We start from the raw sequence: 18,213 nt of genomic DNA on the forward strand, positions 1-18,213 counted from the left end.
TGTTGGACGTGGCAGATGGGAAGTGGTGGTTTGTGCACTCTTGTCCTCCACAAAATCCTTTCTAAATCAAGGGGGGAAGTGATAAATATGAGGGTTTGTGGTATCTGTGTAGCCCTCTGCCCTTAAAATAAAGGGCTTTAAATGGAAAACACTGAGCAAAGAGGGATGTGTTCAGCAGGAAGGCAAAAACTGTAGCTGAGCTCTAAAAATAGCTATTTGTATGGACTGCTAAGTACTACTAATAACCAGAATGACAGGATTGCAGACACAGAGTTTTAAAGAGTTGAAAAAAATAATTTCTTCTTTCAGATGGGTTGTGCTCCTGGAAACCTTTGCTCATGGGATTCTTGTCTGGTATTAGCCCTAACTCACTGTGCTTTTGTCTGTCTTTTCCACAGAACAAATGAAGCCATCCTTCTGGCCCTCTATGAAGCTGTTCACTTAAACCGGAATTTCATCACAGTTCTAGCACAGGTGAGTTTCGGTGTGATGTTTGCCCATTTCTTTGCAAGTGCATGCCTTTGAAATTACAGTCTCAGAAATTGAATTGGTGAAAAGATAAGTTTTCTTGCCCCCTCCCTTTCCTGCATACTTGTCATAGGTATAGATGAGCAGGAAGATCAGAAGCAGGCCAGGATCTGGGTTTATTACAATTTTAGGAAATGCTTCCTCCCTTGCTAGAAAATTAGTCAAGTTTTGAGGGCAAAGCTCATGTTGGAATGAGCCATTTTTCCCCCTGAAGTATTGCCTGATGTGTTTAGAAAACCTTTCAGGTTTAGGGTTTTTATCTTGGTTTGTAAGTACTGATGGTAATCTGTGAGAAAAATAGCATCAACAAAACAGCTAACACCTTTCCCCAGTTATTTCAGGTCCTCTGAGTGCAGCCATACATCACAGGCTAGACAACGTGGCATGATGGAGGAGACCTTTGGGGACTCCTGACAGTAGTGGAGATGGAAGAGGTCTGATAGGCAGATCTACTGCCTCTGAGAAAAGCTGCTGTTCCATGGGTGGTTAATTTGCAGGGGTTCCTTGTCTCTTTTTTTTCCCAGGCTATTCATTTTTAGCACTTGTGAGAGATTTCTGCTCTTTCAGTTCTGCGTAATATGTGATCAAGATATCCCTGAGGGAGGAAAGGCCTTTGGCAGGGAAAAGAGCAGGGAGGGAAAGAGCAGCCGGAGTAAAAGCTCTTAAATTAGAAATGAAAGGATAAATTAGTTATTTGTGAAAGGCATAGATGAAGCAATCACTGATGAGTGTGTTTAATTGAAATGGAGGCCTGATGTTCTGGGGTGGGTTATCTGTAGTCCTTCATTTAAGAGAGGGCAAGGTTGGTCATGCTGTCCTTTGAAAACACCTAATAAGAACTGATGAATGTTTTTGTCTAAGTTGGTGTCCATTGCTGGGGAGTGCATGAATGACTGTGCCCTGCTGCTATATGGGCACATAGGAAGAGCAGGGATACAGTTGTGTCTGTGCCTAGTGGGAAGGTTTTGGTATACTTACCAGCTTGTTGGTCCTCAGTTTTTGCTGCTAGGTGGCACTAGTATCTTTCAACTGATGGTTAGTGTTTGGGGAAAAGAAAGGTAAACACCACAGCAAAATGTGCGTAAGCAAACCTATTTTATGTAAGACTTTCCATGGAAAATTGTATTTTAAAGTTTAAAACAGTATATGTACTTATTTAAAATTGTCTTTGAAATGTAGTATGTGTGTCTGTGCTTCTGTTAAAATACATGCATTTATATTTGGTTATAAAATGCGATATTCAAAGACAATGTGGAGGAGATCCACTTGTGAAAAATCCTATGGAATTAACATCAAATTAGCAGTTCTGTATCCCTTCCTTTTACTTTGAAATCGTGATGATATATTAAGGCGGATGATACATTTATGTAAAACTTGCCCTATGAAATGGACACTTTGCTTGGCAGCCAGACTTAAAATAGCGTGGCAGATTGCCTGTAGTCTCACCAGTGTGGATAGATCTGGAAGCTTGCAAAGAGTAAAGTCAAAGCAGTAATTAGGCAGGCAACTATTAGCAAAGATGAAATGGGGAGAGTAACTGACTGATGGAAGCTGAGAGGATCAATAATGATAGTGTTATTTATGTTATGCGCTCTTTTCCTGCAGTGCCTGGGCACTGTGAGACAGGAAAGTAATAAATTGCCATCATTTCTGAATATGAACAGGTGGAGGGCAAGAGCGAGGAGAATTTGCTTTTAGAAAGAGAAAAAGATCTTGGGGGAAGACTTCAAATGCACACCCTTAAGTTGTTCTGGGGGAAAACAGAAGCTATATAAACAGTGTAGGCTTCTGCATGCCTCTTCCCATTCTACACTGGGGACAGCCATCACTTTGTGTATTTCTGTTTTGTGGAGTAAATAAATTAATGTACAGTTTAATTGTTGTATGTCCAAGGTAAGGAAGCATAGCTTTGTTTTTTGGAGGAGAGGCTGAAGTTTCTTGGGAGTTCATTAGTCATGTCTCTTGTGCCAGAGCATGAAGCAGTACAAGTAGTGATCAGTACAAGCAGTGATCTGTATGGCTGGTGCCTAGGGAAGCTATTGACCTGTGTATGTCTGAGCATTTGTGTTTTCTGTTAGAGCCATCCTGAAATGGGGCTGATGACAACACCAACAAGCCCAATTCCAGCAACACCTGTTACTCCACTTGGAACCACCCCACCTTCTTCAGATGGTAAGAAACATCATGATCTCCTGGGGAATAACAATTAAAAACTGTAAAATAACTAGCAAAGCATTATCTGAAGATGACAACTAAAAAGATCAGTCTGGAGCAGATGGGACCCGGTGGCCTCCTCCTGGAGCAACTCGCCTTACTAAACTTGAGCAACATTATTTGACTCAAACTCATTTCTGTTTTGCCTTGTATATTGGTCAATGAAATTATACTGATATTCCTTCTGAAAACAGTACTGACCCAGTCGGTATCTGCGTGCAGATACATCCAGCCCATTAGTTATTCTGTGTAGGCTTTTACTTATGAATATTTCTAGTGTCTGGTTCTTTGCCTAGGATTATTTGTCATTGGAACAGATTTACATAGAATCACAGTGGATTCCTGCTTGTCATTAATGCCCTTGTCCCTAGCATTGAATTAAGTGGGATTTCTATCCAGCCTGTGCATGTGGAGCTATTCCTCCTTCTTGTTGCCTTTTCTCTGATAGGCTTTGTAAATGACTGCTTGCCCTGAGATCTTTCTTCTAAATGAGGTGTTATGTGTCCACATAAATACACTAAATCTAAATCATCTAAAATAAAACTCCTTTTGTTTAAGGTATGAACAGAAATAGCCTACTTTAATGGAGGAAATCAAATGACTGTTGTCATGTACCTCAGTAGTATCCTCTCGATCTGAAGAAGGTGTTTAATGAAGGCACAGAGTCAGTTCAGAAATTGGGGAAAAGCAGCCTGGGTTTCTCAGTTATATCGGCTGTTCAGGTCATTTGATATCCTAGTTAAGGATGATCCTCCTTGTGGATGAATTCTCTCTGGCTACCATGAATTTCAAAAGCTTCAGTTAAAAAGCCCTCCATGTCTCAACTATCCTTGTGCATATAGGGTAAAATGTAAAGGGATGGGCATTTTGTGGGCTTCTCTTCATTGCAAATGTATCCACCTACACACCACATTACACAACTGACAGAATTTATGCTTACCTACATGTACAGCTTGCTCACACTCTCTTTTCTTAATTTGCCAAAAAACAAAAGCAAAACAAAAACTCCATCCTGCTTTCAGCAGAGGCAGCAATCTCATAAAGCTGGAGGCTCCTTGCCACTTGTAAGGTTATTACGTTTAAGAAGAGGAGCTGGTCTTAGGATGCAGTAATTACAATGGGGAGCATTCTTTATTTCTGTTTGCTGTCACCTTGCTGATCCCTACTCTGTGATAATTTGGGTTTTTTTTTTAAGACCTTGGCTTAATTTAGTTTGGTGGTGCTTTAGTCTTGCTGTAATTTTAAAGGTATGTTAGAATTTTCCTCTTTTGCTAAGGTTTTGCAACTCAGCTGTAGAATTAGCCTCTGGCTGAAAATTAGCAAGAGGCTTTTTGGCTTTGGAATGAGAAGATTGGTTTCTTTTTCATGCATTAAAAAATAAAGCAGCATATTTGAGCTTTAGAGCAACATGTAAAAATCCATCTATGGGTTTCAGGTGCTTTTAATGGGATTAAAAATCAGTTCTTACTCTAGCCTATGATGTGAATTAAGACCTTTTAAAGGTCCAACATGTGTGTTTAAGCGAATGAAGGTCTGTAGCATGAACCAGGACAAGCAGTGATGTGTTCTTCAGAGTCAGTGCTTTTTATTTAAAAAAAAAAAGGAGACTTTTGCTAGGAACTGTTGATCCATAATATGTAAATCAAGCGTGCCTGTCACCATAGTTATCTAAATGTCAGTTTGCTTACTGTTGTTAAATATTCATACACTGCACTCATTGTAACAGTTCCAGAAGGACCCACTGGGGCTATAAATAAGTTTTTCAGACTTGTAGCTACATCTTTGAGCTATTCATAATATTGGGGGTGAAAAAGCTTCCAGTCTTATTGCATAGACTTTGCCATCAGACTGGGCAATGTATCAGGAGCCCCAGAGCTTCAAGATTGAATGGACTAAAAGAGCTCACACTTGGGGATATGCAGCTTCTAGGAGGTAAAAGCCCCATTATGATTTCTTTGATGTGATTTGAACAGTGAGATTACCCCTATCTATTTGGCCTGTTTTTTCTAAGGGCTACAGTTTTGTATTCAAGGTGATTGTATAATTCTGAGCTCCATGAGAACCTCTGCTGTGCTCTGAGCCTGTCAGTGCTCAGTTTAAAGAAGTTCTGTGTCACTGTTGTCTCCTTCATCCTTCTGTGCCTGTGCTTGCCCCGCTTCCAGGGGTAAATAAGCCTTACTTGGCTCATTACATGGTTATGAGATATAAGGCTTGCATGAAGGAAGGGTGTTGTTTGATTAAGCAGACTTGTCTCTGAACCAAAGTACAGTTGCCTACAGGATCAGATCTCTTTCCCTCAGAGTCCCAAAGCTAGCCATACAAAACCCAGATGTGAGTAATTCCTTACTTCTTGCAAGGTCCAATTTCATCATAAATACCTTTTTCTTTCCTGAAGAGTAAGAAAAGCCTTGAATGTTCCTGAGGGTAAATGGAAAAGAGATAATACAGTTATTAAGATGTCCTAGTGGTCTGCAGATCGGTTTCCAGTGCGAAGGTGCTTTATTTTGGGCTATCTTTATAAGCTTGAGAAAAGAGAAAGCCTTTTGGCAATTGTAATTCAAGCCACCTCTGACCTCTTGCACTTGAAAACCTCCAAGTTTGAGCTTCTGGGCAGCCAGAGCAGCGGTGTTGTTGTCAGGTCAGAACAGACATGTAGAGCTGCAAAAGATCTTGGCTCTTTGAATCTAGTACCTTGTCCTTGCAGGCACATCATCTTAGAATGCCTTAAATTGATTTCTATTTGTTAAATTTGTTTCGCAATAATTCCTGTTGGGAGGCAGTTTCAACATCTTGTTCCTTGGTTAAAAATCTTCAACTTTCCATCCTGCATTTCTTGTCAGTTTATACTCATTTATCATATTTTAATCTGACTTTGGAACACAGCTCTTTCAGACATGGGGCTACTTGCCTGTGTATTTTGCTGTCTCTTAGAAGGGCAGTCTTTTCCTCTAACCAACTTACTAGGCTCTCTCTAAAGTTGCTCAAGTATTAGTTCATCCTTCTTGAACATGGGATCAGCATAATTATGCACAGTGTTTGAGACAAGATCTCACCACCACCTTGTGTGGGCATTACAGTGTTCCTGTCTCAGCTGGAAATGCATTTCTGGATACGTGGTAGTACCACAGTCTTCAGTGCTTGGTGTTGGTAGCTCATCATCTCATGATCTGATAGTGTGCTGTGGCATCACAGCATTCTATTTGCAGCTGATGAGCTTTCAGCTTACCATGGAAATAACCCCCTGAATTCCTGACCTTGTAGCTTGTATTACTGAATTTCATCTTGTATTTATTGTACGGTCTTTGTTTTTTTTCCTCTTCTTTATGTGCAGTCTGATGTTCCTCTGCGTTTAGGTATCCACCACTTTCTGTTATTAGGAGATTCATTAGCAAGCAACTGTTTCTTGTGCCTAGGTCTCTCACAAAAGAAGAAAATTATTCCCTAAACTAATACCTAAGAAATTCAAGTAATAACTTTTTTCCCAGACTAATACTTTCTCCAATTGTTTCTCCTTTGCCAGATCTTTGATGTACTTTAAATTTCTGTACTGGTTCCCACCTATCTGCTTCTCTCTATTTTTTTCATACAGAGCTGTATTAAATGCTTTACTGAAGTCCTCCTAAAGTAGCTCAGTTTGGTTTTGTTTGGGGTTCTTTTGTGTCTTTATTTTGTCTGAGCTAATTTATCTTAAAGGAGATCAAATTTATCTGGCAGGATCTGCAGTTAAATGCGTGCTGCATTTTTGCCACCTTCCAATATTTCTTGTAAAGCCTTTCTGAACGGGAAGGCTGAGAATGGCCCTTGCACACAGCTCAGGCTCAGTCATCAGTAAAAATGTGGCTCAGTCACATGCTGGAGGTCTGACAGCTCATAAACTCAGGGCTTCAGATGGTACATGGGGAGTGAGCAGGAGGCATGTTGTGCAATTAGCTGAGTAATTGAGACAGCTTCTTGTAAAGTCTAAGGCAGATGCTGTCCAGTGTTAAGGTGTCAAAAGTACAGCTGGTGGTAGGAGGGAGTGTGTCCTAGAGAAATGCCAATGAACTGCTGTTCTGCTGCGGGTGTTTCTGCTCCCTGCTGTGTTGTGATTTCTCTAGTGCAATCCATGATTGCTTTTGCTTCTTGTTGTTTTTTATAAAGCTGCTTTTTCTACCTCTCTTTTCTACCACTTCGGTTATGCAGTAGCTATTTGATTAGTGTCTTGTGTATTGCTTCTGCAAGAGATAGAGGCTGTTGTTGGGAGGGAAGAATGGAATTGATGTGGATCTTTTTGAACCGAAATTCCAAAATTGCTGAGATTGAAAAGGGTCTTTGCTGGGCGTGTTTCTTGCCAAACTGAGAATGGTGTGAATGTTCCCTGTGTTGGTTATAAGAATGAATTGGGTATTGGTGTGAATGTCTTGAACTCCCTAGGATGGGAATGTTGATGATTGCTAAACTAGCAAGCTGATCTCCCTTGGGAAAGTGGGGAGGGGAGGACAGAGAAGGGTATTACTTTCCTGAGTACCACAGCGGGAGAAATGGTCTCTGAGGGAATGGGACCTGTCTTCAAACCAAAATCTTTGCTGGGTGGTCATGAAGGAGGAGGAGGTCAGGTGACTGTAAATAAGCTGATCCTATCAGAAATCTGTGTGCCTTGGTTCTCTGTATAGCTGTCTCTTGTGTTTGTGGAGGGTAAACGTGTCTTATCTGCTTTGTTCCAGTTATAAGCTCTGCAGAACTGCCTTTGGATGCTGATGTGCAAACCAGCAACCTGCTGATAACCTTCTTGAAGTACAGCTCGATTGTGATGCAGGACACAAAAGGTAAATACATTCTGTTGGATGCAGCAAGTAGTGCTTCTTGAAGTCAAGAGGGTGTAAGAACATGTCTAGTCACTCCATAAATAGGCATTTACTAGAGTCCCTTTAGAGGACTGAAGATTCCACCTTTTGAGAAAATTAAATGATTTCTTATTGCAAGATAGAGTTAGGAGACGAGGAGAGACCTAATGGTGGTAGGAGAGAAGTAACATTTGGAAACAATGTAATAATAGTACCTAATAACTAAGCCTGTCCCTATGGAGGAGGTGTGAGCATATCTGATTCCCAGCTGTCTGTCAGAGAGGGGAAGTATTTTTAAGAACCTTTAGAAGTTGACACAGGATGCAAAGCTCAGCACTGTGAGGAAATATTTCCTTTGTCCTTTCGTACTTACTGGTTAAACAGATAGCTCTTTGATTATAAAGAAGACAGCAGTAACTTACGCTGTACTGGCAGTAATTTGTTTCAGAATATATATTTCCATATTGTGCTTTTTGTTTCTCCTGATAGTTTTGTGGGAGTTAATTTCAGCTTGCTGGAGTTGAACTATTGCTTCATCTCCTGCTCAAGGTACCCAAGAGTGCTGTTTTGCCCAGTGCTTATATGGGCAAGACCACAGTGTGAACATAACAAGTGATCTTTGTACCGTATTTCAGCCTATTACAGACTGTTGCTGCTAACTGAGATGTAACAGCTGACAAGAATAGGAAGGTAGCTGCAGAGCTATGAAACATGGGTTACTGAACTTCATGAACACTTGGCACTGAATAAGAAAGCAGGCAGGAGAGTTTCCTTGTACCTACTAGCTTGCAGTGAAATTGTACCTGGTGTTGTGTTCTTGTTCAGTATGCAAACTAATTAAGAAAAAAGTGAATAATTCAAATTAGGACCAAAAGGGAATTAATGAAAATATTTAGTGCACCCCACAAAAACAAGGCAGAATCAGGTTTACCTGTATCTTTTCTCAGAGATGTTGCTAACGTTGGATGAAAACACTCTGAAAGTGGCACATCATTTTTAGACTATCCATTCTAGTGTTTATCTACCCTTATTGTGAGAAAGCTTCTTGTGCTCTCTAATTCTTTGCTGTCACCAAGATACATATCAAGAATGGTTTATTTCTTTCTCCTTTGTGTCAGCCCTCATGTATTTGAAGTCTGCTTTCATGTTTCCCCTTGCTTTTGTCTTTAAGCTAAAGCACATCAATCTTTGCTCAGTCATTTTTTATGGATTGCACACATGAGGGGGGCTTACCAGCGCCCTAATTGTTCTCATTTGCTTTTCCCAGGGTCTCTTGCTTATCCAAGTCTCTAGTGAAACAATGTTTTTCAGTTTAACTTCTGCACTTATTAGTCACTGTAATATGGAGAGTCTGCATTGGGCCTCAGGAACTGCCAAACCAGATTAGTTTCAGATGGAGTGAAATTTAATAGAGGGAGTTCTTTACTAAACAAGCCAGTGAGAGATGAGTTTATTCTCATATGAGACAGGAATTGATGTTTCTTTCTTTGCTTTGGTTCTAGTTTGTAAAACATTTGAAATTCATGGGGCTGATGTACTTAATCTCCTTCCTGCCATGGTAGTAATGTGACAGAGAGCTTCATGGACTGATCATTCAGAAAAAGAGTGCCTTCCGAGCCAGTGGGTTTGGGTCTCAAATGGGTATATTCCTGTCTTTATATTTTGATGATAAATGGCGTCCTGCCAAACCTTTCTTAATTCTTGTGCAAACCAAACATGAAATAGGCTGGTCAGGGAGGTATTTAAAAGATGTATAGACATGGCACTTAGGGACATGGTTTAGTGGTGGACTTGGCACTGTTAGGTTAATGGTTGGACTCCATGATCTTAAGGGTCACTTCCCACCTACATGATTCTATAACTGTGTCACACCAATATAGGAACAAGAGAAGAAAGATGAATAACTCCAATTTACTCCGTGTGTCTTGATACAGGTGGGAACTCTCAGAGAGGAGACTGGTTTGTTCCACATCCAGGACTAGACAGCTCTGGTCCTGTCTCAGAGAGCATAATTTAATAGATTGTGTTTGCCAGATCCTCCTCTTGTTTTCTCTCTTGTGTCAGTCAGAGGCAGCTGCTTTGGGAGAAACAGAAACTCTGCATCATTTATTCCCGTCTGTAAAACAGGGTTCATATTGATATACCTCCCCATAGGAAGTCATATGCTTTGTTCCTTTAATGAAAGATGCTGTGAAAGTATGAAGTGTCTGTGTAACTGCCTGCACAGCTGCCCCATAACTGTTAAAAATGGCATGATCATAACACACTGGCTAAAGGCAGAGTACCTGGTGTGAAACAGAAGCCTTTACAGTACAATCCCCAGAGAGAGAAGTGGTACAAAAATATACAGGGAGGCCTTACAAAAGAAAAATAACAAGACTCCAGTGTATCAGAGTTCTTTGAGGCCATTACTCCTGCTTTGCTGGGTACAAAACTTTTCAGTTAAACATTTTAGCTGAGGTAAGGAGACATAGAAGAGACTTTTAATTCTCCCATTCCAAAATTCCTCTTCATCTTACTTAGTGCAGCAAGATGAAACCAGCACACTTCAGGGCACATCTTGTTAGTAAACATCTGTCCCTCAGCAGCACAGAAAAGAAAACCAAAGAGGTATCAAACTAGACAGAACAGCTCATTCCATTTATGTTTATAGATGACTGTACATACTCTAACTAGCAAAGTGTTTATGAAAGTGACCTGCAAAGAGGCAAGGAGTTTGGCTGATGATGTCTTCTGATTTATGGGAGAATGGTCTAACTGTTTCTGATTTCTCTCTCCTCCCAGTCTGACTCTAAGGCACCTATCTGGGATGGCGTGTTTGGTAGTCTTACACTTTAGAGAAGCTGCTGGAGGTCTTAGGAATGTGCAGTTTTAAGCTTCCTTAGTATTTGTTTGTATGTTGTTGTGGTTGCTACCTCCTTTTTGTGTTTTGAGGTGTATGTGGTGTGACTGGTTTGTATTTTAGAACAAAGATTTTTAAATGAGCTTGATTGGACAGTGCATTGAACAACCTGATCTTAGCTGGCCCTGCTTTGAGCACAGGTTGCACCAGAGGTTTTCTCCCATCCCAGGTTACTCCACCAGTACGTATCTTTTTGATATTTCAAGGTTAAAATCAAGAAGGAAGAGTTTTAAATAATACAGACAAAATCAGCATTCTTCTGCCTTAGTGCCTCTCTCTTTGTGAGCCTTTCAGCCCTCCAATTGTCATTCAGGGCAAAAGCTGCTTGAAGCTGTAAGATGAATAACAGGTTGCAAAAAACTATCAGGGTGGAACTCCTTTGGCTTAAAATGCTAAGTCTTTGCAGACTTCCTTCTGTCAAGGTTTTGCTCAGAGGAAAGGAGGTCATATCTCTCAGTACTGGGGTTAAAACTCAGGACGTTGAGCATAATGTTAGGAGTTGTTCTGCTACACCATCCTATGCCTCTACCAGAACTTTTGCTGCTTGTTTCATAACTTATGGCAATGGTGATCTTTTTTTCTGTCTTGGCTAAGAGAGGGAAAAGTACATCTCTGCTGTGACAGAAAGACAGGGACTAACTCCAGTATTTAGAGTGTCCGTGGAAGTAAAGCTAAATGAGACAGAAACCCCACTTTTTCAGTGCTATTGGAGGTTCAAATCAGAAACTTTGCACAGACTGGTGACAAATTGGTGGGATTTAGTGGTCAGGGTAGAGAGTGAGTGCTTAATGAGAGTAGTTGCACTGCTAGCTATCATGGAGGAAGCAGGAGTATAAAAAAATCTCCAAGGCTGGGCTTTTCTCTTGCTGCAGTGTCTACAGCATTGCTAAGCTTGTGTGGCTCACGGAGGACCTGTGTTTTCTTCTTTGCAGATGAGCACCGGCTACACAGTGGCAAACTGTGTCTGATTATCCTGACATGCATAGCAGAGGTAGGTTTCTTGATTGAAAGTGTTCAGCAGATGGTAACAGGGTTCTATGTGCATGCACATCCCCTGCTCCTGTTGAGCAGTAGCTGAAGATCTGCAGTGGTACTGAGTAGTGAGGACCTCAGGCACTTAACAGTTGGCTAATAAACTTGATGCATTACTGTTAAAATTCACTTAAAAATTGGCTCATGCCAATGGGTTACTGAACTCCCAGAGATGAAGAGAGAAAAGAGTGAACCTAAGCCTTTTCTCTTTCAGCTGTTGAATGACGCTGTGGTGTGGCTTTTAGATGAGCAATGTGCTAATGGCTTTCAGCTCTGTGCTCTTCGTGCTAAGCATGGGCAATGACATATCTGTTTAAGAAGGATATGAGTCTGAAAGACAGCTCTATGACTGTAGGTCCCTACAAGCAAGACAAGTAGCAAATCTGGTAGTGGGGTGAGAAAGCAATATTGCAGAGCTATGTCAGTAGTCCTATCTGAATGTGGTCCTGTCTCATGGGAAGTATGTACTAATGGAATGATTGATGTCCTGAATGATGATTGAGTTTGTGTGGCATTTGCATTTTGCTTGCAAGTACAGAACTTTCATAAGAATAAAAAGCAGCAATGCTGATAGCCAGGTAAGGATTTTGAAGTAATGTTTCTCCAGGGTGCAGCCTGAAAGTTAATCATCTGCATTTCAAATATTTATAATTAAATTGTTTTGGTACTTGAGTTCTTCAGGTGGATGTATAGATAATACAAGATTCTGTTTCTGCAGAGCGAGAACATGTTTTGGTTCTGGTAGTAAAGGGAGGGTATATTTATTACCAAACCTGGCTGTGCATTATCTGGAGGAATTACTTTGATTTAGAGCTGGTCCTGGAACGAGCTTTGTTTGAGGGGTACTACAGATGATAAAGCTACCTGCTAGTACTGCAGGAACTTCTGGCATGATGGGTGCATCAAAAAGCCAGTATAAACCCTTCATCCACGCAGTCATAGGAACCTGCATGGAAATCCAACTCATGAATTATACAGCACTTGTTAAACTCTTGCCACTGTGGTGTGTGCAGTCCAGAGTTTGGATGAGCAAAGGAGGAGAGCAGAAAATAAATTGTTAACAAAACAAGCAGTAGTGCAGACTTTAGTTAGAGTGGAATTAGGATCAGGAGGGTTTCACTTCTGTGTGATGGGAGACATGGGTGAGGACAAGAGGAGGTGACAGCTGGCTTAATAACCTTATAGCTCTATGTTTGGAGTTTTACACTGAAACACATGTGACTTGAGAGGCAAGTGGGAGGTGTCGGGCACTTGGTTGGCTATTCATATCTCCTCCCTTTTCTTGCTCTTTTCAATAGGATCAGTATGCTAATGCTTTTCTCCATGATGACAACATGAATTTTCGAGTAAACCTACACAGGATGGTGAGTTTTTTTTGTCCAGATGGTCTATTTTCTCTTTGTGGTGAGAACACAGAGGATTTTAGTCCCTGTATGTTGAAAACTATGTCAGAGACTTCTAACCTAGATTGCCAAAGCATGTGAAAATACTGGTGAGAAATGCAGTAGTTGAGGAATGATTTTTGAAGTTGCTCTCAGAATGTTTCACTCCTTCAAAGAACAAAGAGCTGGTTTCCCTATCTGTGAATTCAGGGGCCTGTGTAGCTGGGGAGGAGCTGTGTATGGGGTCTCTAAGGAGATCTGTGTCAGAGAGAATGTTCTGCCTGAATCTTCAGCAAGCATTAGCCCTTATGTGATATGTTAATTGCCAGCTGGAGTTACACCAAGTGCTCAGATTTGGCTTATGCTTCATCCTGGGTGGGGTGATTCACCTTCAAGGATTAAGATATTTTTTTCCAGAGGTTTTTCTTATGGGTGTCTGTGGAGGAAGTGTCTTTACCTGTCTCATGAAGCTCTGTAGTTGCAGGTAATTTGAATGGTTATCCCAGCTCGATGTCTTTGTGGTACTGGCAAGTTCTACCACATCTGACAGTGCAGCGGCACTTGAAAGTATCCCTAGTCCAGGACACAAACAAGCATCTTGCTTTACAGTGAGCATACTGCACGGATGCTAGTTATTTCCACTTAACTACAAACTTCCCCTTCACTTAGCCTTTCTCGCCTGTTATAATAAAGACCAAAGCCATTTAATACTGCACATGCTGATAAAAATGCAGATCACACTTCTGGGTCAGGAGTAAATCACTGTGTTAACCAAGGGGGAGGAATTGCTGTGTGCTGACATTTTTTTGTGTGTGGTGGTGTTTTTTCTTCCACCACTCCCACCCTTCCCCATGATATAACAGTGCCCCTCAGTTATGCAGCTAGAGAAACAAAAACCCAGTAGTCAGGATGCTGAAAAGCATGGCACAAATTTGCTCCAGCCATGGCTTGTAGGATTAATAGAGATGAGAAAGCATTTGGCAAAAAAGGCAAAGGGAAGTCTGTGCTGATGGTACTATGTGCATAAAAGATACAGTAATACACAGAATGTCACTTCAGGCTTCTACTGAATTCTTTTCTTCTTTGTGTGTTTGAAGCCAATGAGACATAGAAAGAAAGCAGCAGACAAGAACCTGCCCTGTCGCCCACTGGTGTGTGCAGTGCTTGGTGAGTATTGTTAGAACACATGTTTGCGCTTCCTGAAGCACCTTTTATTCTGCAATGGAAATATGAGATTTGTGGATCAAGGGGAGAGGTGGATTGACTTAAAAGGAGGGCAGTTCCATACTAAAGATACTTCCAGCAGTCCCTTTTTATATGTGGCTCCTCACGGAGAAATTAAATCCAGGATTACTGCCCTGTAGCAAGAAATCCTATCTACATTTACAGTAAGTTTTGCAGAAGCTTCTTGACCCCTTTTACATGAATTAGTAACAATAGGGAGGGCTGTTAGAATCATAGAATATTTAGGGTTGGAGAGGAGCTTAAGATCATCTAGTTCCAACCCCCCTGCCATGGGTAGGGACACCTCACACTAAATCATGTCACCCAAGGCTCTGTCCAGCCTTGCCTTGAACACCGCTAGGGATGGAGCATTCACAGCTTCCCTGGGCAACCCATTGCAGTGCCTCACCACCCTCACAGTAAAGAATTTCTTCCTTATATCCAATCTAAACTTCCCCTCTTTAAGTTTTAACCCATTACCCCTTGTCCTATCACTACAGTCCCTAATGAATAGTCCCTCCCCAGCATCCTTACAGGCCCCCTTCAGATACTGGAAGGCTGCTATGAGGTCTCCACGCAGCCTTCTCTTCTCCAGGCTGAACAGCCCCAACTTTCTCAGTCTGTCTTTATACGGGAGGTGCTCCAGTCCCCTGATCATCCTCGTGGCCCTCCTGGACTTGTTCAAACAGTTCCATGTCCTTTTTATGTTGAGGACACCAGAACTGCACACAATACTCCAAGTGAGGTCTCACGAGAGCAGAGTAGAGGGGCAGGATCACCTCCTTTGACCTGCTGGTCATGCTCCTTTTGATGCAGGCCAGGATGTTGACTAATAAACTCAGTATTTTAGGTGATTGTGGCAACAGTTAGTCACAAGTACTTTGTAGATGATATGATGAGGGCAGACCTCTGGAAAGGACATGTTTGTGAATGTGTTTTCTGGGCATGTGGCCTTTTCTGAGCAGAAGTCCAATAGGAATGTCTGTAGCTAGGGATGGTTTTGCCTGTGGAGATGGAGGCACAATGGAAAGGTTTTCATGCAGCATTTGATTAAATTGGAATACTCATTGCTGTGGAGGCCCAAAGCATATATGGGTGCAGAAATGGATGGGGCCTGGATCCCTGATGACCCTTAAGATTTGGAAGCAGTCTCACATTCCAGCATTTTCAAACAGGTGATTGTTGAAGCCAGGACACAACAACTGCATGAAGAATCTTTATACTTCATGCACTCTTTCCTTACACTATTTTTAGTCACTGTTGAGTCATATTGCTGGGCTGTTGGTGCCCTAGGAGGTGACATCTCCCAGTTGATTCCACTAGCACAGGTTAAGGATGTGACACTGAAGCTGTATTGGGCAGAGAACACATTCGCGTTCAGTTAGCGTTTAATAGCTGAACCGTAGTAACTTATCCCTTTAATTGTATTTCTCTATTCTTTGCCTCTTATCCTCACACTGGGAGTTCTAAAATGTTAGAGACATTCTCCCTTATTTTTTTAATCTTTTCTCTTGAGTGAGCTTTAAGCAGATGTTTAGTCCATGTTGAGGTCAAACTAGGTTTGCTTGCTTCAGAGTTTATTTTAGGGAAAAAATAAGTATTCTCTACAATGCCGTCTCTTCAAGCAAACATGTAAGTTGTGCATTATTTCTGGTAAGAACGATTTTCTAAAATGTGCTTCTCAATGGAATTTTCCATTTGTGACACGGCTTGAAATATAGGAGCAATTCTAAACATCAGAATTCATGGTGTAATCTCTGACAAATAGTGGGGGAAAGCTTATGGGGAAGCAGTGCCTCAAAGTGCGTTACATTATGTACCCTCAGTTCCCAGTAGTTGTGGGTTTTTTCAATTCTAAAGGATGTCTAAGGCTCTTCAAAACAAACAAGTGAAATTTCTCTCATCTAAGTGGGACTGTTGTCTGGTAGAGATACGTAGATGGGGTAGTTTGACTTCCTTGTTGCCTACTAGAAGTTAACTGTAGCTAGCTCAATGCTTACCTTATAATTTTCTTTTCTGTCAGATTTGATGGTGGAATTCATCGTAACACACATGATGAAAGAATTTCCTATGGATCTCTATGTGTAAGTGTCTGTGGCGTGACTCATTGTGATTTCATTTGAAGTTTGAATTTGGGTAGAATTCTAGTCATAGAGCAATCTGGTTGAAACAACACTTTGTGGCTAGTGGTGGGAGCATGAACTCTTGCAGCAACTTTTCTTCTAAAATGCTCTGTATGCCAGAAAATTGAAAGTGAAATGAGTTTCCACCTTTCAGACCGATTTCCTGATCTACTTGATCAAACAAAAAGAGCTTTTCAGTCTGAAAGGACTTCCATAATACACAGTCATTGCAAGAGTCTCCACTTCCCAGAAAACGAATCTTGGTCTAGAAACTGAAAAGACAGTTTTGAAAACCCCAAGTATTGATTGACATGAGGCCTGGAAGGCAATCTGGAGAGTGGGAGAGAGGTTTAAGCCTGAAATAGCCTGCAAGGGGTAAAATTTAGCAATGGGGAAAGGAAGTGAAGAGGACAGGGCTACACGTAAGTACTCCATGTATCCCATGAGGCCCCTAGAATGCTTTGTTCTGCTTTAGCCTGGAGGGCAGAAATAGGTTTTAGACTGATCATTGACTTTTCCCTGACTGTTTGTACAGTACTGAATTTCCCCAAGGCTTGAACCAGCACTATATTCTGTAGAAGAGATAAAGATACATAGGCTGTTTTCCCTTAAGGTAGCTTTTCAGCATGTTCTGATTTTGCCCAAATAACCTTGCAACTGCAGTGCCTTTGCAAGGGTTGTTCAGTTCCATTACAGGTTCATGAAAAATGTTTGAGGTTTTTTTAATGACAATTACAGAATTAGCTATAGATGGGTATAGCGCATTGGAATTTCATAAGGAAGATGAAAAACGCTTGGGCTCAAAATTAAGGTCACATCTAGAAACCCCACGAGAGTAAAAATAATGAGCAACAGCAACCATCAGTGGACATCTATATCCATTCATTTTGGCATGTTTGTGCAGTCCTTTCACTACACTGTTGCTAAAACCATTCCATAGCAGACACAGTTATTGCAGGCAAAGTGGGTGTTCTGAATGCACAAATAGTGTCATACTTCTCTGCAGTACATTTAAAAGGTGACAGTATGAAGCTGCTTAAGGGAGGGCATATTAATATTTAAAAGAGAAATCTAAGGTTGCTTTGACCAAGGGTGCTTTGTGTCCATTATGTACATTACGAATCCTCGGCACAAAGCCAAAAACAGAGACACCCCACGGGGATGGATAATTCCATAAAAGCAGTTTCATAACTAAAGCAGTGTGGTCTGAGGATCTATGGTCTGGTAGCTGCTGCTCTAGCTCTTTAGCCAGGTGTACTAGGACTGTTATGCCCCTTCTCATACCTTTACTTTTATACCTTGATTTCACCCAGAAAGCTGTGTGGTACTGTATATAACCACGAGGTTTCAATGTTGTGTTATGTCTGAAGAGTGTTTTGCATTAACGGCTACTGTAATTATAAAGAAAGGTTTTAGCCATTGCCTGATTCTCTCTGTTAAATGCCATAAGTAGGTGTGGGGGTTTTTTTGTAGAAGCCAGTTTTAGTCTTACAGCCAGACAAATACAAAGGTGGAAAGGTGCTGGCATTGGCTGGTTCCAGTAACAGCAGAAATACCAGGTCTCTCCCCAGGGCGATTGCTGTTCCTGATCTGAAGCTGTCTGTATCCTAGCTGACTTGCTCCTTTTTCTTGGTTGAATTTATGAGAGTACAATTTGAAATACAGCACTTAATGTGATGCTCAGACATTATAAATGGGTTTACCTTCATTTGTCTAAAGTTAGTTTCCTTACCCCATCGTGGTATTTTTGGGGTCATCTAACAGTCTGAAAAGAATGATGTGTACCTTCTGCATATTATTTCTTATGACTTTTTAAAGGCTTGTCTTGAACTCTTTCCCCCAATTTTGAATAAATTCCATGTAAATGTTTTAAAATTCGATTTCTCTGTATTTGTCTGTGTAGTGTCTTTCAGTGGTGTCTCTTCACTGACATGTTGACATTAATGAGATAATATTGTTTTGAGAGCTAAGGATTTGGACAAAAA

The 18,213-nt window shown here is 41.1% G+C and overlaps 1 protein-coding gene across 1 annotated transcript in view; it reads left to right on the forward strand.

The window, feature by feature from the left end:
* ARMH3 (armadillo like helical domain containing 3) overlaps positions 1 to 18,213 on the forward strand; it is a 129,059-nt gene that overhangs the window by 23,624 nt on the left and 87,222 nt on the right. Inside the window, exons 13-19 of the mRNA XM_034061758.1 lie at positions 399 to 474; positions 2,607 to 2,700; positions 7,446 to 7,547; positions 11,400 to 11,458; positions 12,798 to 12,863; positions 13,979 to 14,048; positions 16,129 to 16,189. Of these exons, the coding sequence (XP_033917649.1) occupies positions 399 to 474; positions 2,607 to 2,700; positions 7,446 to 7,547; positions 11,400 to 11,458; positions 12,798 to 12,863; positions 13,979 to 14,048; positions 16,129 to 16,189 (528 nt within the window). The remainder of the gene's footprint in view (positions 1 to 398; positions 475 to 2,606; positions 2,701 to 7,445; positions 7,548 to 11,399; positions 11,459 to 12,797; positions 12,864 to 13,978; positions 14,049 to 16,128; positions 16,190 to 18,213) is intronic.

Source organism: Melopsittacus undulatus, chromosome 4, assembly GCF_012275295.1.
Source record: "Melopsittacus undulatus isolate bMelUnd1 chromosome 4, bMelUnd1.mat.Z, whole genome shotgun sequence".
Taxonomy (NCBI): Eukaryota; Metazoa; Chordata; class Aves; order Psittaciformes; family Psittaculidae; genus Melopsittacus; species Melopsittacus undulatus.